General features: G+C 41.2%; 1 protein-coding gene across 3 annotated transcripts; it reads left to right on the forward strand.

Annotated features, from left to right (window-relative positions):
- Positions 1-73: 73 nt before the first annotated feature.
- LOC140268399 (rho GTPase-activating protein 29-like) lies at positions 74-27951 on the forward strand. 3 transcript variants are annotated; one of them, XM_072363225.1, is made up of 22 exons: positions 74-256; positions 842-1218; positions 11619-11762; positions 14830-14926; positions 15211-15283; positions 15525-15585; positions 16201-16350; positions 16919-16983; positions 17100-17210; positions 17537-17617; positions 18052-18183; positions 18291-18428; positions 19525-19709; positions 20995-21164; positions 21518-21652; positions 22073-22168; positions 22733-22896; positions 23087-23275; positions 23455-23592; positions 23788-24020; positions 25627-25924; positions 26083-27951. In XM_072363225.1, the coding sequence occupies exons 2-22, from the start codon at positions 930-932 to the stop codon at positions 27253-27255; spliced, it is 4122 nt and encodes a 1373-aa protein (XP_072219326.1). In that variant the 5' UTR covers positions 74-256; positions 842-929; the 3' UTR covers positions 27256-27951. The 3 variants fall into 3 exon arrangements, with proteins under 3 accessions (XP_072219326.1, XP_072219327.1, XP_072219328.1); XM_072363226.1 differs by having other exon boundaries at positions 25627-25876; XM_072363227.1 differs by lacking the exons at positions 74-256; positions 842-1218; positions 11619-11762 and adding an exon at positions 13849-14276.
- Positions 27952-27955: the final 4 nt, after the last annotated feature.

Raw genomic sequence — 27955 nt, forward strand, 5'->3', positions numbered from 1 at the left:
AACGAGTGTATTTATCCAATGAAAATGCGACAGATCCACCACGTGATAAACTGACTAGTAAATTACGATTGACTTGAGTGTTGCCGATAGTCAGCTACTTCTCGATGTACAGTGAGTCAATGCGAACAACTTTCTGCCTTTGTTGGAGTTGTGAACTTTTTTCACCTGACGGCAATGTTTTTGTCTTTTTATTGCCTCTCATAAGAAACGTCTTGTTTGGATACTTTTGCCACTATGTCAGTAAACTGCCAAACAGGTAAAAAAAAAAGCGTATATTTTGATTGTGCCAGCAAAGCATTTTATGACCTGGGTCGGCTGTTTTTTTTTTTACCGGGGAGGCAGCATCTTTCATCATTAACGGTCCAGAAAAAAAAGAAATGTTGAAAGAAATGTGGTGGAGTTTGCTTTGGAGCTAGAGTTTGATGAATATGTTAATTATATGGTAGTTTAATTAGTCTTTTTTTTGTGTGTGTTTATTGTGATTTAATGTATATCCAGTGAACGTTATTTTATGAATGTAACGTTAGCTATGTTAGCTAACAGCAAAATGTCAGATATTACCAAGTGAAAACTAAATTAAAGCGTAGATAGGCATTATTTACGGATTAAAATTTTTACATAAGGGACCAACTTGACATTTCATTATAACTGTGTGTGCAATGTAAACCTTGCGATAAGGCATCATTTCCATAGAAATACATGCGATTATATACTCTGGTTTGCCGTAGATTTATAATGGGTCTTTTAAACTGTGTTTACAGAGTATAATAAGGCGTTTTGAGTATAAAATCTTAACTTAAACACACATCGTGCCTTTCTCACCCTTCATTCTCTCTTTCAGCCGTTCAGGGAGGGCAGCGTGGTGACTTCAGGGGCTAGCTGTCCGATTATACCACCTGTAAAAGGTGACAGCTGATTTGGCTGCTGGGATGCTACGGAAGAGCAGCAGCAGCAGTGGTGGCAGTGGGACAAGGCACGCTCAGGATCTGCCACGGCACCCCTCCAAACCCCATTCAGAATCTCTATCAGCCGGATCCACCAATACCTGGACTATGGGCCGCAGCACCAAGAACTCCAACCCTCTCAGTAGCATAGGACTTTCAGCCCGTTTGATGGGGGCCCCAGGAGTGGACCCAGACTATGTAATGCAGCTGGTGAATGATGTACGGTGGTTTGCTGATGTGTTACTCAACCTCAAGGATGCTTTCCAGCCTAAAGGTAAGTTCAGGTGGAATGTGGAGGTTTTGTGCATGGGCAATGAAGGTCAGTCAACCGTAAAATGACAGGTGAAGAAAGATTGTAGCCTTGGCTAGTCTTGTTACAGTCTTCGTCATTAATATTGAATGTTAAGTACATTCTTTGGGCGATTTTTGTGAAAAAAGTGCCACGCATAAGTGGCTCTCTGTTTCAGCTTCTCCCTCTAAGTGCTTTCCTAGATAAATATTCATCTTAACTGCTAGAGGATGATGTGAAATGTTTTGCATTGAAGTGATGGTGCAGAGGGTTGAAGTTTCCCTTTTAAATTGAGTGTGTCCTGTAGTTAAAATCAAACAGCAGCTGTATTTTTCTTTTTTCTAAAGATGTATCTTTTGCGGTGAACATACAGTATTTCTTCCCTGAAAGTTAAATGGTGTTTGAAAAGAAAATCCTGATTTGATTTTTTTTTTCTTATGAGAGACTAAAATAAGATGTCTACCACTGATGTTATAGTTTGCTGAAAATCTCTTTTAGCAAACTGAGACGCTTTCTAGAAATTGCTACTGCGAACATTTTCATATAAAGGAAATCTGGTTGTCTCTGCTGCTTTGCCTTAATGCTTCCTGTTTAAAAAACAAACAAAGGTGCTTTAAAGGCCTCTGTAAAAAAAAAAAAAAAAAAAAGTCAAAGGTTTGTTTTTGCTCTTTTTTTTTTGTGATGCTGTCACTGAAAACTTGTTTGCCATCAAGACAGCGAGCCAGGATCACTTGTAGCATGCCAGTTTGTAGTTTGATAACGTCTCAACAGCAGGTGCGCTCATCTGACACTGCTTCATACACAGAAGAGCACGAGTGGATCAGGCTCTAGATCAGAGACGGGTAACTTTGTGTTTTTGCTCAGTTGGTTGGCTGGCGTGGCTTTTGTTTGCAGACTCAGACAAACATTCCACCCACACAAATGCACGTCTCTACACAGAAGTAAAAACACTTACTGTAGTGAGTTGCTCTGTGTCACCGTGTAGGTGCATTTAACTGTGATAAGCATTTTACATTGTCTGTAAATTTCCGCAATTGTAACTCTTTAATATCTGTGAGAAGAAGCTCCTCGGTTCAAAAGTGACATGATGAAATTACATCTCTCGTTTACCCAACACTCAGAAACTCAAAGGTTCTTAACATATCTGTTTGGTGTGAGGGACTGTAAGCACTGGTGTTGTGTGTTGCTGATGTAGCTTTTTGATGTGGAACGTAATTTCCTCTTGTAAAATTGATACAGAATGTGCCGCCATTACATCTTTTGGTAAAAGACATGCCTCTCAAAGACACGCATGCAGTTTCCAACTGTATGTTCTGCGGTGGGAGTGAGGTGTTTAGCCATTCCTCTGGCTGGAGGAGTGAGGCCTCCGTGAGAAAGCCTTGGCCTGTTTCGTGCTGAGTGTTGCTCTGAGCCATCACAAAAACATTTGGGGTATTTGCCTCCCCATTGACAAGGAACCCTATTCAGCATGTGGGATGAAATCATACCATATGACCCCATAATGTCATTTGGATTAGTAGTTTATTTGTGTGGTTCTTTTCTGAGACACTGTTGTGGTTTCCTGTCCACTCAGAATAAGCAGTTTTTATTACTTATTGATACAAAATGTGAAAGATGGTCACATTAAACCCAACTTCTTGGTCAGTAGTTTTGGCTTTGAATATAATTTATGTTTTTAGACCCATAGCTCATCAAATAACAACCCCATTTTGTTTTAAACTACAAGCAGAAAAGTAACACTGACCAAAAATCTTCCATTTAAAGATTTGATCAGTCCTTCTTAACGTTACTGTTCTTGTTAGTATTGGTTCTTGCTTCTATTCGCTGCTAATGGAGCATTTCTGGCAGTCCTCTTCATGTCTTTAAGACAGGCATGTGATCACCTTTGAATGTGTTTTTTTTTTTTTTTTTTTTTCTGTCGTAGGGTGTCTAAATTCATGTGATCTTCCTGTTCAAACTCAAAGGTTGCAACACATGACATCACAAACCTGTGAAAAATATACCAATAACCTTAGTGTTTATGTCATTGAGGCTGTGCTTCACTCTTAGTAAACATGTTTTTAGTCGAAGGTGTCTAATGATGGGATTTGCTAATCTGAATTTGTTCACAGGATGTCAACATCTTGTGCATCTTCACTTGTTTTTGGCTGTGTGTTTTCAGTCCAACCTGATTGGAGGATGTGGTTTTTGTCTGAGGGCGTCAGGGAGGGTTCACAGTCTGGGCAAAGTAACAATCAAAATGTGTTTTAAATTGACTTAAAGTAAGAGCACATTAGATGAACAAGAGAAAAGGTGAATAAGACTCAGGCTTTTGGTGTCTGTTACCATCTATTGTGTGTGTTTTTCTAGATTTAAGACACATTTTTTTAATAATTTAATCAAATACAGTAGGTTTTCACTCAGATGACCAATACTCAACTGTTGTAAAGAGCGGCAAAGATTGCATAGTGACCATGATGATTTTGACTTTCTAGAAAAGCTCCAGTTGATTTGAACCATTGTTATTTTGCCCATGAAATTCATAAAAGTATTAATGCGAAAGTGCACTGCGTTTAGCATGGCTAAACTTAGTTACCGTGTGGAATTATACCCCAGTCTATTGCTGCCTACAGTGCTTTTGTTGTGTGATTAGCTGCACATCTTTTATGTGTCTTTTGCTGGAAGAGACAAATAGCCTCACAGCAGCAGCCCCATCTCTGTGCGGCTGAAGAACGCTGCAGGTAGTGAGAGAGGTGGAGAAGCTGTTACTGAAGCACATTTTGGCTCGTCTGTTATTATTTTCATACTTGGGAAGGTCTGTCACTGCAGTCCTGTGTGAAACTGATACAGTGTTTTGAGCTCTCGGGAGTATTTTATTCCCACTGCAGAGGGAGAGGTTTGAGTCAGTGTGCCTCTCACAGCTCTTTATACATTAGCTTGCAAGAGTCAAAACTCCTGTTGTTTTAGTTGGAGGCAGCTGACGAACACAGCATGTTTGGTTGCTGGAAACCCACAGGGGAACTCTGTCAGTGATGGTAAGCCCGGGTTAACTAGACCCACCTCATTTACACCCACAGCCTTACGCCAATGGATGCCCTGAGATCAGATTGTGGTGCAGATTTACACTTTCTCTTATGACTAGGCCCTTACTCACAGTGCTCCCAAGAGCCGTGGCTTAAAGCAGCCAAATGATTCAATCTAAGAAAAGTTTGCGAGGCTGTTTTGACTTGGTAGACAACTGCTAAACTTGGGCTTGTGCTGTCCCAGATTCAACTGTTCACTTGAAGGGCCTAACAGACACACGCTGTTGATGAATGAACCTTACCCTCTTGTCTTTGTGCATCCAAGGCAAAAAAACACGATGATGGCAGTGAGGTTGTCGAGCCATGATGTTTTAGTTTGATTGGTTCAAATGATAAATAATTATTTGTTACCATTTGGCAAGATGTTGTTCAGCACAAACTCATAATGTGGAGACAATGACACATCATGGGTGGAGTGCACAGCTTGTGAAACTTCTGGGGCAGACACAATCTTGGTGATGTTAAACGTAAAATCAAACATTTCAGTTGATTTTTTTAAAATTTTTTATTTAGTCTTGGAAAACATACAGAGCTTTAAATTCCCCTGATGTTCAACTGTTAAAAGGTGAAAGTAAAAGAGTGGTTCTTGCACAGTGCTGCAGGCCTAATATTAAGAGTGACGTGCTGTAAAATTGTCTTCACTCAGGAGTTGTATTTGAATCTGTATTCCCTATTTGTTGATGGTTTTAATCAGCATTAAAAAGGAGTCCCCTGCACAGAGCTGAAATGCTGTCCCCCTCCCATCCCCCCACTCTCCTGCATACTCTGCATTCCTTTAGAACAAATGTTCACTTGTAGCTATAGTGCCTTCAATGGCCTAATGGTAGGTATGAGGCACATTGACTATAGAAACTCTAAAAAATAAATCCACTTGATATTTGTGGTCATATCAGCAATTCACAAGACGCTGTGATGTCACGGCTGTCTTGCATTTAGAAACTTGAGGTTGTGAAAAGTGTAAAAAGATGTCCCTGTTTTTAAGGAGGCCAGAAACGGTGAAGAGGAACGGCTGCAGTGCTTAAACGGAGCAGATGGGGTTTTTAAATTGTGATAAGTGTACAGGACTAAAGTGTTTCTTGGCAGAATCTTAAGAAAATGAAACCGTTTCCACTGGCTCATATGTTGAGCAGTAACATCTCACTTCTTTGTTTTGCTTTTATTTTGTAATCTTTAAGAACAAAATTCCTGCAAATGTTAGCCAAAATAACCCCTCCCCTGTCTCTCTTAAATGTGTAGAAATGTGGCGGTTTGCCTCGCGTTTTGCCAAAACATTTTAGGAATGTGTTTTGAGAAATGTGCGGTATAAGTTCTGGGCGCTCTATAGGCCAAAAGATAGGCCCAAACAGGGTGAAGCTTGAACTTCAAATGGCTCTTTTCATGCAAACAGGTTTGAAATTAATTTTGTTTAAAGGTCAAGAAAGTCCATATTAGTTGGTTTATTTTTTTTTGTTTTTTTTTTGTGTCACACCACTACTGACACAACTCCACTTAAAAATCTCACAGCAGTTCCAAGTCATGAGGTTAAAGGCTTACAGTATTTACTCTGTGTATGGTGTTCATTGTACATTTTGTTTGACCACAGATTAAAAAAAAATGCTCTTCACGTAATTCAGCGCTGTTTTTGAATGAGGAAGATCATTTCCAGCTGACTCGCAGGTCCTTGTTCTGTCCTGAAAAGTGTGACTTGTCAACTGTTTGTGTCATTACTCAGATACGATCTGTCTGTGCTGCAGCTGAACTGCATTGTTGTGTGTCTCACAGCACCAGTCTGTAACTGCATCGGTGTCTGACACAGCGGCAGATGAAGACCGTAATTAAAACGTTTTTGCTTGTTCCCTGTAAGGACTTCGTTGTGGCTGTAAAAGTGTTGTTTATCTTTCTGCAGACTTGTTTTTCGGACTGATTTTTAACCTCTTACTGTACAATAATGCAGTTACATTACAAAAGATAAGACTTAATCTAGTATGCTTATTAGAGCAAATGCTAGCATTTATATTCCTTCTATTATTCTATAATGTAATTAAATTGATTTAGGACCTAATGTACTGTAAAAGAAATATACTGATTTGTAGTTTCCACACACGTCTCCTCCTCTTCACTAAGTGTCTCTGTGCCAGCTTAAGTGGCCACTCGCAGGTGGTGCCTTCAATCGAGAAATGAAGCACATAATGGTTTATTGGTCCGCTGCTCTTAAGAGAAAGAAAGGAGAGATTTGTTGGGCAGTAACTTTTCACTGTGATGTTGAAGGATGTTTTTGTGCGAGCTTGTGGTTGGGTGTGTTTCCTGGGGTGGGATTTATGGTTATGGGCTCTGGATGTTTGTGTAGGACATTGGTCATGGGGAGCACTGGAGCCTCTGCTAGCATAGGGTGTTACTGCTGCTGATTTGGTTGAACTGCTTTAATTTACAGCAGGTTTGTGGTAGTAAAAGGATGCGTGTCTAGATGTATGGTGAACTCGTTTTTTTGTTGTTGTATCCATTCAGATCCATAGAGCTTCATTCACTAAAACTTGTACTACAAACTTCTTAAGGTGAAGTCATCCTCCTGTGAGCATGTTCGGGCACTCCTGCCTTTCTTTATGCCTGGTAACATTACAACATCGCCATGTGAGACCAAACTACTTGATTGACAAGTCTGAATACTCTCTTAAGCAAAAATGTCTACTTTATTTGGCCTCAGCATGTAAAACAATGCATGGGTTGCTTTGAGCTTGACAGAATAAATTCTCTCATGATTACGGGTCCAGCTGTCTCATAGGGTAACTAAATTTCAGATTTTGGAGCAAAGTAACTCTCAGTGACGGTGATGTACACTGTTTTCATCCAAGGATCTCGCGTAATGAAGTGTCAAACACTAAGCCTGTCTGTGAAGCCCAGACCTCACAGCGTGAGCCTCACTAATAGTCCAAGAGCAGGTAGCTGTTAAGAGCCTGCTGTTTTTTGTCCGTGTGATTGAGTACGGCTCAATCTGTCCCCAAATAAGGTATGGGGTGGACGGAGAGGCGTATTGTTTGGACAGAGGGGGAAATTAGTGTTGGGAGATGGAATCCTGACCAAACAGTTCCACCTGTAGGATATCAGGTGTCAGCCCAGAAATGCAAGCAAAATCTTTTAGGGTGATGTTTTCTCGACTTGTGGATGGTGAGTGAACTAATCTGTAGATAATCAGAGTTTAGCTTATTTAGTTTATCCATTTGGAGGGAGCATTTCTGGTAATGGGTTTAGCTTCAACAGAGAGCGCTGGAATGTGGTAGACAGAAACACATTTAAAGGAAGAAAAATAACAACTGAAATCATCCACTCACTCAGGTGTAAGTGTGTCACCCTTCCTCCCTCTGGAAAAGAACAAGAGAAGGAGGAGGGATGCTGACAGGGAACTGTGGCCTCCTTGGTCTTTCAGTAAAGCCCCGCGGCTGTTTCCCAAGCAGCGCTGTGTCACCAGAGCTGCTGAGGCTTGTTTTATGTCGAGCAGATCGCGTGTCCAGACGGGCCAGTTGATTGCCTGTTGTTATCTGTGACGGGAGCAGAGGCTATAACCCCTTTCAGGCCACCTGAAGATTTGGATTAGATTGGTCTTTCTCTGCACCGGGCTCACAACAAGCTTTGTCAGACACAGTGGGACCTCTACACTCGCACGGTTTAAGAAGCAGCATTTATTTAAAAGGCAAATGTTTGAGATGATGCTTTGCGTTAGACTCAGGTCACCACTTCAAACTTACAACACCGTGCAGATTTTGAGTGTTTGCAACATAGTGCGCTTGTAGCTTGGCAGCAGAGGAGATGATCATTCTGAGTCAGTGGTTCAAGAAGTTTTATGACTACTGTTATTTGGTGGACTTAATGTTACCAACACTTTGTTAAGCTTCCACATTCTGGGCTGAATTAAAAAATGATTTAACAGACGGATGCGTTGTGAGGTGCCACATTCCAATAATCATTGATGGTGGTATAATTATTGAACATCGTAAAACCAAGAAAAAAGATTTACAAAGCTAGTATAAGTCAGTGGTGTTTAGTTTGTCTGAAAATGTGATGAAAGATGAATTTCACTGAACTGCTCTAACACTTTTATGTTGTGCTGCTTTTGTTATCTGACTTTAGTTTGGGTGATAAAGGTTAGAGATGTTAGTAGCCCGTCTGAATTACTTTGCTAGTATTGCTTTCTTGTATTTACACACAGAACACAGAGGAAGACCTTTGCAGAAAGAAGTGAATCTTCTTAATTCTCCTTTGAATTAACAGAGCAGGTAGAGCTATGTGTAACATAGTTGTCAGCAGTTCCATTTTAGCAGAAGCGACTGAGCTGACTTTCAGATTTGTGTAATAGATTTGCTGCAACATTGTCTAAAATTAAACCTTTACGTAGAGCTGAAGCAAACAACTGATTAATCTATCAATAAGAAACAATTAGCAACTGTTTTAAAGTCACTTTTGAAACAAAGGTGCCCATAACTAATCAAATCATTCATTGTTTTTCTAGTCTTTACTTATTTTTCCTTTGGATTAGAAAAAAAAAGCATGCAGCATCCCACAGCTGTAAAGAAAGAGCTGTTCAAATTTGATCTACGTTGGCAGGAGGTCTTCCTTTAAACAATGTTCCTCAGAGCTGTTATCACTGCCAAACAATGACCTGCCTCCCACACTCACCAGCAAATTTCCAGAGTGCCTCTTGACGACACTGTTGTGACAGAGCCGCTCGCCACAGATTCTTCCACCAACTTTCTCTGGCTGTCTGTGTACAGACTTTTTAAACAGCAACAATAATGAGCACCAGCGTGAGCTGTCGCACATCATTTGAGTACCTTTGTTCCAGTTTATTACAACTGCAATTCTTTTTTTTCTTTTTTTTAGAAATGAGCCTAATTTACCACCTAGAATGCTGAGATAAGAGAAGTAAGCCATGTTCTCTGACGTTTGCTGTGAAGTTTTTCATTAATAGATGCCCGAGCCGTGGCTTTAATTAGTTTGGACACGGTCTTTGTTTGCAGAGGGTCGACTGCGATGTGTTTGTCATTAATAGTAAATGCTGGCTGCTATTTATTTGTTTGTGCCACAGCACTGCAGCGGTTCATTCACCACAGTGCTGTCTTTGTGACAAGTGGAAGTGGGTGACCGTAAACAAAGGGGGGGCAACAAAAAAAAAAGCCCAGCTTAGGTCATTTGTCTTTGTTACCACAACATCGCAGCTATTGTTATTTGATTGCAAATTGTACCTCCTCTGCTCCTTTGAGGAATAGATTGGTCTAATTAAATTCTTTTCTTTTCTGGGGAAAAGGAAGTGGGTGATCCAAACTGACTCCACTGCTGTGATTCCATAGCAGCACTTTCAGTCATGCTCCTCTTTGTGTCATGCGAAGTGATAATTCTCAGGTGTGCATCTAATTAGGACCGGCTCTTATATGCTAATAACCGACCCACACATAGCTTTGATAAGGGAATCTTCAAAAGCCAGGGAGCTAAGCACTAAAGCCCTGTTGACCACATCTGAGAGGGTGGATTTAAAGCAAGGGGAGGGCACTTAATGAAGATCCATTATCAGTGTCGATAGGTAGGTGGACTTCAAAGGGCATGTTAGAGTGTCATAGACCTCTCATCTGGGAGCAAATGTACAAGTGAGCCCACCTGCTGCAAAGGACGCTGTTTCTTTGTGTGGAAGCTTGGGGCCGTTCCCCATCTGACTGGCAAGATGGGCCGTGTGGGGTGGATAACTGTTTTTAAATGTTGTTGAACAGATACCATTCTTTTTATTGTCAATGTCACTTTCCACATTGTTTATTCTCTTATTGTCCATTTCTCCTGTCGTTCATGCACAGTAAGACACAACTGGACATGGCGCATGTCTTGGTGGCAGATTTAGTCCCTTTTGAAGTTGTTACATCAGCCAGTTGAATTAGAGTTTACGTATGAATGAGAAAGAAGTACAAAGAGCAACAAAGACACATCCATTTGGGCTCTCCTTTTAACTCCCTCTGCAACTCCTTTTAAAATCCCAATAAATTCTGGCTCTCGTCTGACGCTGCTGCTCGTAGGGTTAGTCTTGATGAAAAACAGATGAGTTTTCTGTTTCCAGCCGGTGCCCCCGCTTATTCCAAAACAGTGAGTTAGACATGAAATCACCTATTGTCTGGTGCCAACTTGCTGACCCTCTGCTGATTACCCTGAATGGGAGCAGGAGATAAACCCTTCCTCTCCTCTTGGGTTTGTGTTTATGGCGTTTAACATGTGTTGCTGTTTTTCATTCTGGCTTCAATTTTGCCCAGAGAGACTAGTTGTCTATCAATATAACTGGTGTTGTTGTATTAAAACTAAAAACCATACAGAGAAGAAAAAAAAAAGGAGTCGCTGCTTCGTCTGGTCCAACAGGTAAGAGATGCCTTTCATGGCACAGTGACTGTCACAGTAGGATATGGTTGAAAAAGGAGTAAGAGAAAAGGCATCTGAATGCATTTTCAACATTCTTTTCCTCCCGCTGACTTCTTATGCAACCTTCCTGGCGCTGAAGAAATCTTTTGAGATTTTGCTGCTCATACGTCTGCTGGCTGTTGCAGGAAACATGCTTAAATAATTGCTACCATCAGGTGCATCAGTCGATTTTTGAAAAATCTGCTTACAGGGAGAGACTTTTGATTTCTTGGTATTTTACTCTTTTTTTTTTTTTTAAGTTTAGAGCCTCATTTTCTTAAATGTGACTCTGTGCAGTCTACAAGACCTCCGAGATGTTGATCGTCTCAAAAAGTTTGTGCTTTAAAGAATTGGTTAATGTTTCTAACTTGCAGAATTGACTCTTTTTCACTTGTGAGGAAAAAAGCACGGCATCAGTTCAGCACTCATCGCCTCCGTCAGTGTGTGAATGTTATGACCGTGACTGTCACCGTTTCACCTGATTACCATGCATACCTTTTCCGTTGTACATGTTGTCACTCTCTGCCGGGAGGAAGCAGAGAACACATTGCATAACTGTAGTTTTATGCAACTTGAGTTTGTCACCGTCTCTCAACCACAACCAGCTTTGTCTTCCACGTCTCATCTGGAGGCACAACTACTGACACAGAAAAAATACAGTTGAACATCTACTACGGTAATTTAACCTGAGAAGACTTTTGTGATTGGACAAAAGAAAACTACAAAGCTTGATAGTTTCCAAATGACAGAGGTATTGCGAAATGATATTGTCTACGACAAAAGGAATGCCAGGAATTAAATTGACGCTGGCAGACTTGTGACTAATAGATGAAAATGTGTGATTGTATGGTAGTTGGGCTTAGGCTTTGATTAAGTTTTGAAACTTGCATGACTCAGTCTGGCTTATGTGCTTTTGTTCAGAGAACCTGGAAGGTCTTCAGGAAGTGGTGCAGGAACGTCTGGCTGAGTTACTCCGTGTCCTCAAGGCCGTCATAGGCAAACACCAGACCTTAAACTCAGCAGACATCCTTGGAGCAGCTGGCACGGTCATTGCTAAAGTCAAAGGTGAGTCATTGGTCTCTTGCATGCACAGGTGCACACAGACGAGCTGGAGAACACACACACGGGTGCCCTGATCATTCTCAAATTTCAAGGCATGAAGTCTCACGGCTACATCAGTAGTCCAAGATAAATAGATGGAGTGTACGTCAGCCTTTCAATCAGTGTGAGAATTTCCCTGAAGGAACATTTGATTACTCTTGAGTGGTCTTGGAGGTTTTTTTTTTTTTCCTCAGGCAGCAGATACACTCGAAGATTTCCTGAATGAACACAAACAAAGAAAATCTCAACTCACAAGCTTATCTTCTAGTAATATGAGCCACAGCAAAGGAATTTCTTCACTTGACTTGCATACAAGAACACTGCCTCTGATACATACCTGTGATTTGCATTCCATGTTTCAGCAGCAGCTTTGGAGGCCTCTTTTCAGTCAAGCACATCCATTTTCCTTTGTTGTGAGACGTCTGATTGTCTGCACACCTGTCCTGTTTCTGAGTTGTGACTTACTCCTTCAGAATACATATCAGCAAACTATTGTCTGCTGGGTGGTGCAATGTTTAGAATGCAAAAAGTAAACCAAAGACAAATAAGTAGGTCAAAGGCACTATTGGTAAGACACATTATATCTTGAGTCACAGGATAGAAGAATGACACCAGGCAACTAATTCACAATTACTTACAATAAAGGTCTCATATAAACCTGGTGAAAGTCACATTATTAAACTTGAACCATCTATTGTATTGTTTTATATATATATGTATATTATAAGCGAGATATTCAGTTTTGTTTTTTGGTTTGCCCTCCTTTCACAAACCTGGAGATGCACACACACCGCATCAGCAACATTTTCATTACTAAGCATTAGAGAAAAGTTGGCTATTTACAGTAAAGACACTCTCAGATGATCTTTGTTCCATGTTTCCCATTTCTTCAGCGGCTGAGAAATAACAGGCTTTAGTGGATATAAAGTATAAAGTAAATACTCTTGTGATATTCAATCCAATCCCATTATTTAAGCTATTTTAATTTGTGTATATATAGAGAAACAGTCTCAGCTAAAGTGCTGTCAGTTAGTGTTGCAATAGATGCAGTAGTTTGGTAACATCATGTTTAGGGGTTTGCCTGACCACAAGGGGGGGCCTTTCATCAACCGACTCCCTGGATGGACTGCCCTAATTGTGCCAGTAGGTAACACCATTCTGACTCAGACGGGGAACAGAGAGGCTACAAGAGATGAATCAATGAGACATCAGAGATGAAGACTCAAAGGTTTGGATGATAACAGGCCTTGTGCGCCTCACTGTCTTCAGAGCGAGTTGTCGCCTCACTCATGTTCCTCTTTGAAGCTCGGCATGACTCCTGGGGCATTTGTACAGCTGCCAAAATTACTGACAGAAATGCTCCTCCCTATCTAAACACATGGTTGCTAAACCAGTTTCAGATGACGTATTATTAAGCCAAGCTTTTCTCTTGTTCTCTTGTCTTTAAACCTGAAAAAAAGTTAGAAACCCGTTGAAATCGACTTAACTTTGTAATTTCATTCTGGAAAGAAGCAGCCGATGTTGCCATCTGCTCTACTTTGGTTGTGTGTCTTTTGGTCACTTTTCGAGGGAGTGTTCATTTTCTCGTCCCTCTTCTGCAAAACTGCATGACATTGCAATAAAAGTGCCAACTTCCTCAACTTATTGAAATAATTTCCTTGCTTTGTATTCCCCTTTGCAGAGTGAAAATACTTAGAGCTGACTGTGTTTGTTTTCTACGGTTATCTGCAGTCTTGTTGATCCACCATCTACTGTTGATTACAATTGGTTGGATCTTATTTAAAACAAGTTTAAGAGGATGTTGTTCAGTAATAATTAGTGTTATTTTCTGCATTTAGATAAAGCTGATTTATTTACTTATTTTTTTAAAGGTTTTACCTAAAAATAAAACTGCTATTTAAAAAGCTGTTGAATTTCCTCACATCCCAGGGAGGTTGAGGGATATCCAGCTAGAATGATCCACAATTTTTTCACATTTTTCACATGCTAATCGTCTGCGATCCACCTCAGCCGTGAGAAAACAATGGGCCCTAACCTCGAGTGATGCAGTTTCCATATTTCAGTCATGACAAGGGGGGCAGAGCTCTGGAATCATTGTTAGAGGCCCACAGGATGTCCTGAGGAAGAAGTCAGTGCAGAGTTGTACGCTAGCAGTCAGATCTAGGGAGGTGCACGGCAGGGAGGCTCGCACCGCGCCACCTCCTCTCTTTGGTGTCCTCAAGAGTCTCCCTGGAATGTGCTTGTCTCTCTAACCCAGAATGCCATGACCCTTCTGTGCTTTTTTATCGGTTGGGGATTTATAATTACCAACCCACCACTGACTTGGATTGAATTTACTCTCATAAAGAGAAAATGGAAGCACAAAAGTGAGAAAGCGCTTCGGAACCAAGAATAGTTTAGTCGCACCTATTCGGTCGCATTGTTGAAGTTTTCGGGAGCCATTTACAGCACAACAATGCCAGGTGGAGAACAGAATAGGTAAGTGTTGTCATGCTTGTCTAGGGCTTTACATGTCAGAGAATTCAAGCTGTGTGAGTGTTTCCTGTTGCGGGACAGACAGGAAGCACTAAGTCAGATTTCACCGACTCTGTCTTTGGTTCCTCTGATTGCTTTCTGCAAATGCCCTCTTCCTGAGCAAAGGCTTTGCTGCAAAGAAAGCCCTTCTGTTGCACATGTTCACAAAGATTGTCAAGCTTGGATGGTTTTCTAAAGTCGGCGGATGTTATGATATAAAGTTTGTCTTCTGTGTGTGATCAGTATGGATGAAGGTCCAAAGGATTATATCACTTTAAAAAAAAGAAGAAGAAAAACTGGGATTGTTTCTAAAATTTCAATGAATGCCCAATCATGAAGATCTTTAAAGCATTTCAAAAAGGAATATATCAGTTTGTAGGAAGATGTAGCTCTTTTGTACGAGTTTTGACCTCTTTGTCTAACCACATACAGGCCTAACTGTTAAATGAGAGCACACAAAGATTGGTTTGTTCTTTGCTTTGGCTGAAGTACGTGTGTATTTTATCACTCTCTACAGGCATTAACTTCAAGGAAGTGAACCAAGAAAACAAAAAAGCTAAATTCAGCGAGATACACGCATCCGTTGACACTTTGGCATTCACATTTGGCAATGTGTGAGTACAATGCTTGTTTACCTTTCAACAGCCCCATGTTTCTTTTCTCTCCCCTACTTTTTTTCTGCTGCAGCCAGGAGTTGACATGATTTTAGACCAGAAGACAAAAAAACTCGTTGGTCTCGTTAAACCTGTCATTACCTCTGTACCAAATCTGCATTTTGAATAGTAATTTAGAGTCACTGTGTCAGAGAATAGAGTGCATTCTTGACCATGTGCAACTGTTTCCGTCTCTCCCTAAACGGATTCTGTCACGTTTACATAAACCTATTTCTCAACCTCAGAGTTTCTGACTTCCTTATGGGAGATGTGGACAGCAGCTCAGGGTTGGGGATCCCCCAGACCAGGAGAAGCAGGGTGAGACACCATCTGTCTTTTCTCAGCTTTTAGACCACATGTGCTATTCGAGGCTTCGTTTTGAAACATTACAGTCCTCTTAAAGCAACACTTATTGCAGCAATTTTGCTACTTTAAAAAGGCATTAAAAGACCTGCTTTCTGTACTTGATTGAGTGTTGAAAACATAGCTGCTTTTGATGTGTGCCTTTGATTGTATGTGTGCTTTTCCTTCCTTTTAATTTAAAATGTCCTCTTCACAGTCTTATGACAACCTCTCTGTGGATCCTGAGCAATATGTTCCAGAAAAAAGTGATCTTGTGGGTAAGTGCCTCACAGCTAGTCAATTATCTCAGAGCTACATGTGGTAATATGAAACATTGATAGCTATTAATTGCTACTTCACAAAGCATTTAATGGTTGTTTTGCAGCCCATGGCTGCTAGAAGTGTCAGCTTGTGAGTTAGCTAAGTGATTTAGGCTTTGGACTCTTGAATGTTTGAGGTAGACCCGCCTTAAACCTCTGCTTCAACCCCTGTTATTTCTGCTCCTTATTCTCATGCTCGTTGCTCATTTTCGCTTCTCTGTCCACATATCTGACATTCCGTGTCTGTTGAAGAGTAGTTCTGTGCGAGATGGGGAACACATGGGGTTTGTGTTGAATCAAATGGTGGGTGACTAGGAGAGGTTTCACAGTCTAACAGATAAAAGGAATATAATGCTGTTAAACTATTTTAAAAGCTGCTTGGCAACTTCATATCCTCCCACACCGACTGCTTCACTGACCTCGTTCTGTTTTTTTATTTATTTTATTTTATTTTTTTATTCACCTCCCACACACGTCTGCTGGAATATTGGGACTAGATTAGTGAATCCAGCCTCAGGACATTGTGGCCATAGCACATATGTGATAAGCGTGTCTCTCCTGTTGACTTCACAGGCACAGAGGTCCCACTGTCTCGAGAAGAGGAAGTTGACTTGACCCTGCTGAAGAATGACAGTGGGGTGGAGTCTGCTCTGCTCTATGCTAAGGCCTGGTCCAAGTACATCAAAGACCTTTTGGCCTGGATGGAAAAACATCTGGCCATGAGTGAGATATTCACACATTTTGACAAAAGACTACAGGATTTAAGCAAGAATGATAGATATTATAGAAAAAAAAGATATGATTATTTTATTTATTTATTTTTAACTGATGATCTTATGGTATGAACTAGAGGTAAAGTACAAAGAGTCGCCTGTACTATACAAGCTAAAATGACCGCCTATTAAGGTCTGAGTTCCAATGGGGAAGATTAATTCTTCAGTTTGATTTTTGGCATCATGTTTAAAAGAAGATGATTTAATACAACCAAACCATTTAACCAGAAAATGGACCCAAGTCTGTTACGTTCAAGAATATATTGATATAAGTCACATAAACTTTGTCATTGATACCTTGCTGGGAAATTGCCACATCATTTATGGCCTTAGTGGTTAATCCTAGCTGAATTTTCTAACAAACAAATAGAGTTATATAGACAGCAGATGCAAATGCATTTATTTTGGTCCTACGTGTTAAATAGGAGTTTTCATTTATTTTGCTTTAAATTACTTGCTTTTATTTTTTGTAATCCTTATGATTCCTTATTGTTTTGCACATTTGTTTCCTCCTACAGATATTGAATATGCTAAAGGCTATGCTAAGATGGCTGAGTCTGCAAAGACCTTGGCCAGTCAACAGGTAATAAAAAGACTCCACTTGTGATGTGTAACTCTTTTTAATTTCTATCCCATACAGCTGTGCCAAGAAAAAATATGGAAGATGTATGTGATCAGTTTCCTCTTGTTTGTTCAAAGGACTACATGCCATTCAGTGACATCTACATTTCCACATTCAAGAGCGACGTTGAATATAACCAGATGCTTATTCAAACTGCAATTGCTCTACAAACCAATAAATTCATACAGGTAAGTGTGAAAAGAGGACGTAGACCGCTACAGTCATGAGATTCTTTATTGGGCTCAAAACACAACCGTAAAGCATCTGTTGCTCAGTGCACCACCAGTCTGTAAAAACCGTTAGAGAACACGTTTCTCTGTGAAAACAAATGTTCTTTTTTAACTCCTCTGTCATTCCATAAAATCAAACGAGATTCTGTTTGTTCCTTGAAAGCCTCCAGTAAACGTAGATATTTCAGCTGATACCAGCCGATCCAGACGCAGGCACTGCCTGCTTTTTCGTGTCCCTCTTTTATGTAAAATTCTGAGACTAAACTTTGTGTGTTTGTTCTCAGCCTCTTCTGGCTCGCAAGAATGAACTGGACAAGTTGAGGAAAGAAATCAAGGAGCAGTGGCAAAGGGAGCTAAAGAAAATGGTGCGTAGAGTCTCTGTATATCCTTATTACATACTTATCATTAAACAAGTCAACATATCTTAATGAATGTGGCAGTTTGATCCATCAGCCTGTCAGCTGTCAGATACATAACAAATTAAGGATTAGGGTAGTTGGCATATTTGTGATAATGCCAAACAATCTTTCAAAAGATGGATTTGTATGATAAAAGATGCATATTTCTATAAGGTATAGAATATATTCTATAAGGTGCTACATACCAGTTTTTCTGCAAAGCAACATACTTTTCTCTATGTAGTGTTTGTGTTTAGTTCCAGACAAACTTCACTGTGTCACTTCACATGCAAGGTTGATCATTCAGAAAAGCATGTCTGACTGTACCCATGGTAACTGTTGCACACATTGTCACATTTGATTTTGTGCAATATATGGCCGATCTGTGTGGGTTTTGGCAGCAAGAGGCAGACACAACCCTGCGCAAGGCACGAGCTTTGAAGGCCCAGAGGAGAGAAGAGTACCAGAAAGCGAATGCTGGCAACAAGCAGTTGGAGAAGAAGAGGAGGATTCAGGAAGAGGCTCTGCAGAAGGTGGGCAGGAGACTTAAAAGGAACTGGGGAAATAGTGTATTACTGTTTGGTATGAACAACTTCCACTTTCTTGCACTATACTATTCTCTGTTCATTGTTTTGATCAGGCGGAGGAGGCCCAGGACCAGTATCAGAGCTGCATGGCTGACGCAGGCGTCAGAAAAACGGATTTGGCCAATGCCAAGAGCACCATCCTTACACAGATCCGAGAGATGATCTTCCAGTGTGACCTCACCCTCAAAGCTGTGAGAAGCAGTATTTAATTTTTTATTAGTCAGCTAATCCAATGCACTTAGACTGGAAACTAGACTGTACAATAGCTTGTTTTACAACCAGCCAGAAAACATTTCAACCATCTGCCTAATGCCGCTTTCCCATTACATGCTACCTTACAGTTTGTCACAGAGTGGTACAGGTAGTAGACCTCTCGTTCTCCACTACACCTTGATGTAGGCAGGCTATTTAACTGATAGTCACAGTGATTGTCTTTTGTCCAAAATCAAACTGAGAAAAGTTTATACCTCCTGGACGGATGTGAGCTTCCATTGTTGTTAAGAGACACAAAGAAAACTGCAGCTGGTAGCTTTGCTTTTCTTTTTAAAAACACTGCTGTTTTTTAAGTCCTGGTGCACATCCTGGGACAGTTCCTAAGTCTATTCTCTATCTAATCAGCAATCCACAGGGCCTTTACAGCACCAGTGATGCCTCAGCTTGCTTCAACTCTCAGCTGAAGTAGCACTAAAGAAGTATCAGTTTGTGTCAGTTACATGACTCAATGTAATGAAAAAAATGCCATGATATTGTTTAGGTTCCCCTTCTGACTTGTCGGGGCCTGATAAGAGACCTTTAGGGGTGCATTGGGGCAGCAGACCCTTTGGAGAGATGTCTCAGATACCTGATCGGATTGAAGTAGTTTTGAGGCCAGGCTAGCTCTTTGATGGGTTTCTTGAGCCCTTCTTTGGCTGTGAGAGCGAGAATGTGCTTGTTCTGGAACAGTGTTAAGCTGGGTGATATTTGTTAAAGAAAGATCCACATGTATACCCAGACATTAGGTCACCTTGTAGAACATTGCATTGTTATGAGAAGATCAACATGAGTCACCTGACAGCTGTTTCCATGTTGTGCCTGATCTGATACACTTGTAGCTGCTGCTGATCTCCGTTTTCATCCATAGATCTTTTAACAGAATAGAACTACATTTGTGTTTTTAATGTTCTTTATGGTTTAACTGGTTCTGTTAACTTAACTGTATTTACAGTCTCCATAAGTCTGTATTTGCTTCTTCTTTGTTTCATTTACTCAGTCAGGCTGACCCTCTCACTCATTTACTTGTTTTCTTAGGTGACAGTCAACTGGTTTCAGATGCAGCAGACACAAACCATGTCACTCCCTGTCCACTACCAAGCCCTGAGTGATGGTGCCAAGCTGTATGAACCGGGTGAATGCTATGCTGAGTTTGTGCGAAACCTGCCCAGAAATCTGCCGAAGGAGCACCTTCACTCAAACTCCCTCTCTGACAATTCCAGGTAACAAGGACACGGATTCTGGAAACTGTCACTGAATTTATTGCCAGCCTGAAGGAACTCTGATTGAAGGATTTTATTATGCTAAACAGGAAGTTCACATCTTCAAAGTTGTTATAGGACAGGTTGTTGCACAGAGTGTGTCAATGCAAAATGAGCACAGCTGATATGTGTCATTGTGTTTGAGCAGTGGTTTTGTCGTTTAAGATTATTTTTCTTGGTTGTAGAAGACGGTGTTTAGAAATGTCTTTGAGGCTGTCCCACCCCTTTTTAAGTCGCTCAGCTCTTCTTTCAGCAAAGGTAACAGTGAGTCAGAATGAGAGGAAGAGAGGCAGAATGTAGGAGAGACAGAGCGCGTGTTGAATTTCTTGCCCTTCCTCAGGAAATATCTGTGGCGCAGGCTGAAAGCAGCAGGGAAGATTACGAGCGTGAGAGTTTTGCTCTGGTTTGAAGCTGCCCCTAACATTCAGATTAGTTTGTCAAAGCTGAGAATCGGCCTCTCACACACACTTGCTCTTTTTCTCTATGTAAAGAAATAATAATTCATAACTTGCATTTCATTGAACCGAGTTAATGGTAAGTTCAATGGCATCATTGTTTTTATAGCTCTGTTAGATACAGCTAGAAGTAAATTACTGGTGTTGACACTACTTGAAAATGTCTTTCTTTTACTTGCATGTACTTCCACTATTGTGAGAACAGATTAAATTTACAATCGTTGTTGTAGTCTTTGTGGTCTGCTGATTGAGCTTATTTCAGTTACTGTTCCTTCTCTGTTCTCTAAGTCTTAGTAGATACCATGGCACAGGATATTTAAAAATAAAAATCCATGCTAATCACTCATAAGAAATCTAAAGAGGTTTTCTGACTTTTATACCATTTACCTACAGCAGTAGAATTATAAAAGCACTGGAGGTCTCTAATGGATTGAAAGCATGATCGTAGCCCTCACCCAGTGGAATAATTGAGCGTTCTCAGTGTTGCGTATGCCATACCGCAGTCATAAAGAGGAAAAATGCCTGGTACAGAATGTGCGTCCTAAAACTACCTCTGATATTTGTATAACAAGTTGGCGAAATGGATTCTGTACTTGAAAATGAAAACAAAAAAGGCTGTTACTGCTGAATGAATGGTTTACTCGCTGTTGTTCGACAGTCTTGTTACATGCTCACACAGACACACTGTGGAATGTAATGATCATGTACAACTTGAAGACTATGAAATATGTTGGTTTTTTTTGTTTTTTTTTTTACCTTGACAAACAGTCTTAAACTCTTTATTTCTCCAGGTTTGTGTTCAGCAAAAGGTCAGTGGGAAGCACTCATTCCTCCCATGGTAACCTGTCACAGGCATCGAACAACTCCTGTGACGTGTTGAGTGGAGATGAAGCTGAGAACCTCCTACATCGGCCTGTAAAGATCAGTGAGCGAAGGTCGAATAGCAGCACAGATATACCAGGTACTTATTCCAACATGTATTGTATGTCAGGTTCAGCCTGTATTACTGTATTTTAGAAAGAATTCCAGGCTGCTGCTGTTGGAGTTTGGACAGATCATGGTAATATGTAGGTTTAATCAGCCTGCGAAAATGCCTGTATCTTTATTAGGTCCCTCAGGGACTTGCCCTGTGTTTTGAGTCATTGGAACGTTTTTAGGACTGAACAGTTGTTGTGTGTTGCTGACTCATCAAAAGTCTGGAATATGTGTATGACTGCTTGTTTCTGAAAATAACTTTGAATATCACTAAACAAAAGGCTGTCATTTAGCTGTATTTCTTTGTTTGTGACTGGTGGTCTGTACGTGTGTTTGCAGCACTAAAGAGCCTGGCCCCATTGAGAGCCTGGGCCTCCAGTAGTCAGGGTAGCCAGGGTGGGATGTGCAGTGACTCAGAGAGTGCTGGAGGCAGCAGTGAATCAAGGTCCATGGACTCCCCTACTGCCAGCCCAGGTATGAAGACTTTACATTAAACACTGTAAATTCATTAGGTATTTTTACACGTGAAATGATTTAAAATGAAGAATATTTGAGCAAAGACAATGAAACGTCGGTGTCAAAACATTCAAAAACATCTAATACAGGCAATGAGATGGTGGGAACAGAATTAGATTTTTTTTTTTGTAACTTCCCGATTGTGTCGTGGAAAGACACACATGTCAATTCCAAGTACACTTCCCTCTTTAGCTGAAACTCCTTGCCAAACTGCTAAGTTATGATGTATCCAGGACTAGACGAACACATGCTGAGCATACCGGCTTTCCTTTCTGTGTCCTCTGTAAGCGTCTCATGTGTTTGTATTCCAATCTATGAGAACATTGTTCATTTTCATTGAGTCCCTGAACTTTATTAATTCAAGATTTATTTGTGCAGGTGACTTCAAGCGACGGCTGCCCAGAACTCCGTCCACTGGGACCATGTCTTCAGCCGATGATCTGGATGAGAGGGAGCCTTCCCCCTCAGACAACGGTGAGACACTTCTGCTTCTCTGTGTGTTTTTTGTTAATGAATGTATTCTCTGAGCTATGTTCAGGCTACTTTTGGCATCATGTCTGCATTATTGAAGTCTTTAGTTTATTTTTTGTGACCAGTAAGCTAATGTGTGACAGTTTTTGTTGTGTATAGCACGTAGCATTGTCATATTAGTCCAAATTTTTGGTAGATTTTCTTAAGTCTAATGCTTTTAAACTCAATGAAGCAGTGCAGACTGGGTCTTGTTAGTTTTGGAGTATGGTTTCAGCTTACACTTCCTGTATCTGTGTTGATTTCTTTCATCTATTGTGTTTGTTTTCTCAATTAATTGAAATAGTTGAACATCCCTCATGTTTTTTTTCTGTAAAATAACATTTGAAAAGGATACAATCCCCTCCCTAAACGGAAAGGAAAACTATTTCAAGCTGCCATTTTAGTAGGGAAGTGAAATCAACAAAGTAACCTCTAGTAACTTCTCTAATGGCCCACTTTATTTTTTGCTGAACATGTCATCTGTCCAGTTGTCTAGTGGGTTTCCTCATAAACTTCTCTGACTTTCAGGTCTGGCAGAAATGGTGATAGAGACGGCGAGTTCTCCCGGCCCGTTCCGAAATGCTCAGATGTCCAAAGCTGCTCAAACCCATAAGCTAAGAAAACTACGAGCCCCATCTAAGTGCAGAGAGTGTGACAGTCTGGTTGTTTTCCATGGAGCCGAGTGTGAAGAGGTACAGCACTCACTCTTTCGCTAACTATTACATATTAAATACTGTTATATCTATTTTTCTATTCTATTCTAACTGTAAAAATGTTGATGAAATTATGGTGCTAATGTGTATGCAGTGGAAGACAAGTTCTAACAGTTCTGCCACGTTACATTTCTAAGTTTTACTCTCAACTGCCGCTCTTGTTTGCCAGTGCTCCTTGGCCTGCCATAAGAAGTGTCTGGAAACGCTAGCTATCCAATGTGGTCACAAAAAGCTACAAGGCAGGCTACAACTGTTTGGTATCGACTTTGCCCAAGCAGCAAAAAACAGCTCGGATGGTGTCCCCTTCATAATCAAAAAGTGCACTTCTGAGATTGAGAGTCGAGCCCTCAACATCAAGGTAAGTTTTAAATGTTTTTTATTTTGATGGTGCATACTGTAGTGTTGTTTCTTATTACCATCCGATAGCTTGTTTGGAAATGATTGAAGAACTTAGTTTGAGTTTAGTATCAAGAGTTTTCAGTAACTGTATTTTCTTTTTAACTGTGCTGGTCTACACGCCTTTTTTTACTCTCGCAGGGCATTTATCGTGTAAATGGTGCCAAATCACGTGTTGAAAAGCTCTGTCAGGCGTTTGAAAATGGGAAGGATTTGGTTGAGCTGTCCGAACTCTCACCTCATGACATCAGCAATGTCCTCAAACTCTACCTGAGACAGGTGGGCCTCAAAATTCTTACCGACTGATCAGGTTATTGAGAATTAATGTATGCTGAAATATGTTTAGATCTTTTTGTATTTGGTCTTGCACAAGTTATACAAGTACATGTTCAGTCTTTGATTTATGTAATTACCTTTTTAAAATGAATCTTCTACTGCTAAGAACACAAACCCATAGTTGTTTTATTTCAACAGTTACCAGAGCCTCTGATCTTGTATCGATTCTACAACGACTTCATTGGCTTGGCCAAAGAGTGCCAGAGGGTGATAGTGGAGGAAAAGGGTAAGCGTCATAGCACCCAGCCAGGAGAGAAAGGTGGGCCAAGCATCCAGCTGAACAGAGTCATTTTCAAGATCAGAGATCTACTCCGCCAGCTGCCCACAACCAACTACAAGACTCTGCTCTACCTCATGGCACATCTGAACAGGTAAGGGCTGTAAACAACGGCCCAGAGCTACCTCATCATTAAAGGAGATATATTATGCCTCTTTTTTACAAGCTGACGCAGTCTCCCAGGTCTTAATGAAGTCTGTGACAGTATAGCAACTCATATGGCTTCAAATCATTTACACCTCTATTTAAGCGGATCATTTTAGGGGGTTTAGTGCTCCACTCCACCCCTCTCATTCCTCAGGTTCTGCCTCTTTGAGATCTGTAGTACTTAATAACCCTTGGAGCACTTTATTGGAGTATGAGCGAGCATATAGTAAATTGCCTGGGAGCTTAGCCCACGCACCAAATTCTCACACTTTCATTCCCCTCATCTGCAGTTCGACCATGGACAGCTGGTGGGCCAATGATCCCTCTCTTAGTCACATCCTCCTCTCCGGGAGTCATTTGTTGAATGGCCCAAGTTGTTAAAAGCATGTACTGCAGAACTCAACACTCGCTGACTGGTTTATAACACCGTTGAGAACTCGTTATTCCTCCATCGCACATCAGCTCCATAAACTCTGGACTCCACCGTAGTTTCATTCCTCTGCGTTTTGTTCAGTTTTGAGTACAGATGACAACAGAACATTTCCCAGCAAAACTGGAAATTCATCGGTCAAGCAGCTTGGATTGGAGCAGTCGAGGTTTAGCAGAAGAGGTGGAGTGATATTGAGAAGTGGCATAAAATGAAAATGAAAATGAGATTGTTAAATGAGGAACTTTCAAAACAAAGGGGCTCTTTAAAAAAAATCCAGGCTTGTGTTTTTGGAGAGTTTCTCTCTGGCTGGTGACTTCAGATGCACTAATATATGCTCCCAAGATGAGAAAAAAGTTATTTTCTCCTAACATGTCCTCTTTAAACAAAGCACTGGTAGAGCATGATTAGCTCACTGATTTTTAAGTTAAGTGGATTGCATAGATAATGATAATATTTGATGTTAATAGCAAAACAAATGGCAAGAGCAGAAGAGTTTTAGCTTCCCACTTCAGAGGTGAAGTTGAAGTTGGGCAGAGATGAGGGAAAACAGGCTGAATAACCTTGTAAAGTGTGTTTACCATTTATATCTCAACAGCTCCTTGAATGACACAATTTCAGGGTTGTTTATTCTGAGTTATTGAGTTGGTAGAGACTTCAGACACACAAATACAGCGATTATAAGTCCTCCTTCTATATGTTGCTCTCCTCACAGATCATACATGCAAAGTTCCTCATGACACAAAATGAAATAGAGACTTCCCTATAGCAGCAGAGGAAGTAGTATAACAGGATAGTGCCAAAGTTGTGCTGTTTATAGTCTTGTTGTACTGGATTTCAATTCTGACATCAGCACCAACATAAAAAAAAAAGAAGTGGTCTGTTTTTCGATGATTAATATTCAAATTTCACACTTTTCAAGCTTACATATTTCAAGGATATGTACATACATTTAGACTATCACCAGATTGGAAAATGCCCTTGACTGAAGGTAGCGGACTCTTTGTTGTTGTTCAGTAAATTGAGAAATCATGTCTCTGAAAATCCAGACAGAAAACTCATTGAACACCACCTGAAAAGAAGGTGAAGAAGAAGGTGAACTCATTGTCACTCTTTACCACCACAGAGTCACTGAACAAGCAGAGGAGAACAAAATGAACGCAAGTAACCTGGGCATCATCTTCGGCCCCACATTGGTGAAGCCGCGGCAGATAGATGCAGAGGTGTCCCTGTCGTCCCTGGTGGACTATCCCTACCAGGCGCTGATGGTGGAGCTGCTGGTGCGACACTTCCAGACGGTCTTTGACACCCACCCCCTGCCTGGTCCTGAAATCAACGCCAGCCAGGCATCTCCCAGACTGACCCCGCAGGAGAAGGTGCGGCAGCTTAGCAGACACTCCACCTCCCTAACGGACATCAAAGAGGTGAGAGGGGATTTCACGTGTGCATTTATATTCTGTGGAATTCAAAACCAGATCTTATCCTGTTCTCACTCATCAAGCCTGCCCATTTTAAATTACATGTTGATATATTAGAAACTGATGCTGAGATTGTAATCCAATTGTTGATTTTGTCCCATCAGAGTGCCAAAGTGTACAAAAGATACTCATCAGTAATCCCATCCTCACACATCCTGGATGAGGTGCAGGAGGTCCAGCCGGGAAAAGACAGAGCCGAGGTCTCAACCTTGGACCGACTCAACGGGATCCAGACCTCCAGTGGGGGAGAGGTCCAGACCTCAGCCTTTGGCCATTCTACTTCCACCATCTCCTCCAATCCTGTGGCACCAAAGGTCCAGCTACGCACCCAGCATATCAGACATGTGCCCCGACCAATCAGCATGCCTCTGGAACGCCTTCCCACGCTGGCTCAGATCAGAGAGAGGAATAATCAAAACAATGCTGATGGTGTGGATGGAAGCTCTGAGCGGGACTCCATCACTGAAACTATACAGGAGATGCCAGAGCCAGAGAAGGCTCGCCAAAGCAGCTCATCCAGAGTGAGCACCTATTACATCACTCCTTTCATAGACACGCAGACTATGCAGAGGAGGACATGGGACAGGAAGTACAAGCACTATGATGTTACTCCCAGGACTGCTATGATCGTTGCCAATCTGCCACCTGCCAGCTCGGGATTGCAGCCCTTAAAGGCAACGGTGCCCATCACTGTTGGACCAGCTGCAACCACTGCCTCTGTGCTTCCTACGACAAGTACTGTGAGCACCGTATTCTCCAGCAACTCCCACACTGCGTCAGTCAAGCCCATCTGGACTTCTAAAAGGGAAAAAGACACAGAAGGTTCAGTCAGTCAGTCTAGCTGCACCTCCCCAAACTTTCCGCTAACACTCAGGGCAACAAGGACTCTTCAGCCACCTCCTGGAACATTCTACAACCCCCCAGTTTCCATTAACAGCAGAGCTAGGACACTGCCAAACTGGACTACCACTATAGCCACAATCACCACCACCACCACCACCACCGCTGCCACCACCTCCTCGCTTGCAAACCCTGCCCAAGCAGTCAACCCGACCCCCGTCCTTACAAGCCCCAAACAGACACATCTCCAGACACAGGACTCGACAGACAGTGCCATTGACCCCGGGCTCTCGGCCTCCACAACCCTCTCTCCGCCCCAGTCTCCGCCACCCAGCAGCCCCGACGACCTCAGCCCCAGTGAGACTAAACCCATCTACCAAAGACTGAGACCTCGGAGGGTGCAGGAGCTCGAACACAGAGAAGCTCATTTTGTCTGACACCAAAAAAAAGCATATTGTATCTGTATATAATAATGTTTCTGTGCAGACATCCTCATCAACAAGCAGAGGATGGGGAGGTGTGCATGTGAAAATAAACCATGAAAGTGTTAAAAATACTAATATATATTCTATTTTACATGTTAAAGTCGGTGCCAACAGTGGTTGGTCGAAGCATTCACAACGAGCAAATACTTTAAAGTTTGAGTCCAGAATGAATGTTGGATGTTAGTTTTGTAAACGGTTTTATTGATTATTCGATTTTCATAAGAAAGAAAATGTGCCAACAACGAAATAGATTTTTATCAGAGAGAATTGTGAGGTTTTCTTGTTCGGTATCTGATTTGTTACAGAATGATATGTTAAACGATGCACTTAATGCATATTAAAAATGGAACGATTTCCTTCATTTTAAAGTTGACCGGTTTGTTGTATTCCACCAGGAAAGACACAGCATTCATGACCATAAAGAAGTGATCTTTTTTTACCGAAGTGTGTCCACTTTAGCCCGCCATTGGTACATTTTTCTCTGTATGTAAGCCTTACAGTATGTATCTGTTTACGTTTGTATATTTATTCGTACATACTCGATATTTGTCTCAATGTTTTTTGCGCTCTTTGCAGAGTTGTGACGTTACAGAAGACAAATGACATGCCACAGTTCATGCTGCAAATTAAAAATTCATGTAAACAGTTTTTT

The sequence above is a fragment of the Leuresthes tenuis genome, unplaced genomic scaffold (assembly GCF_036924035.1).
Source record: "Leuresthes tenuis unplaced genomic scaffold, fLeuTen1.0.hap1 SCAF_14, whole genome shotgun sequence".
NCBI lineage: Eukaryota > Metazoa > Chordata > Actinopteri > Atheriniformes > Atherinopsidae > Leuresthes > Leuresthes tenuis.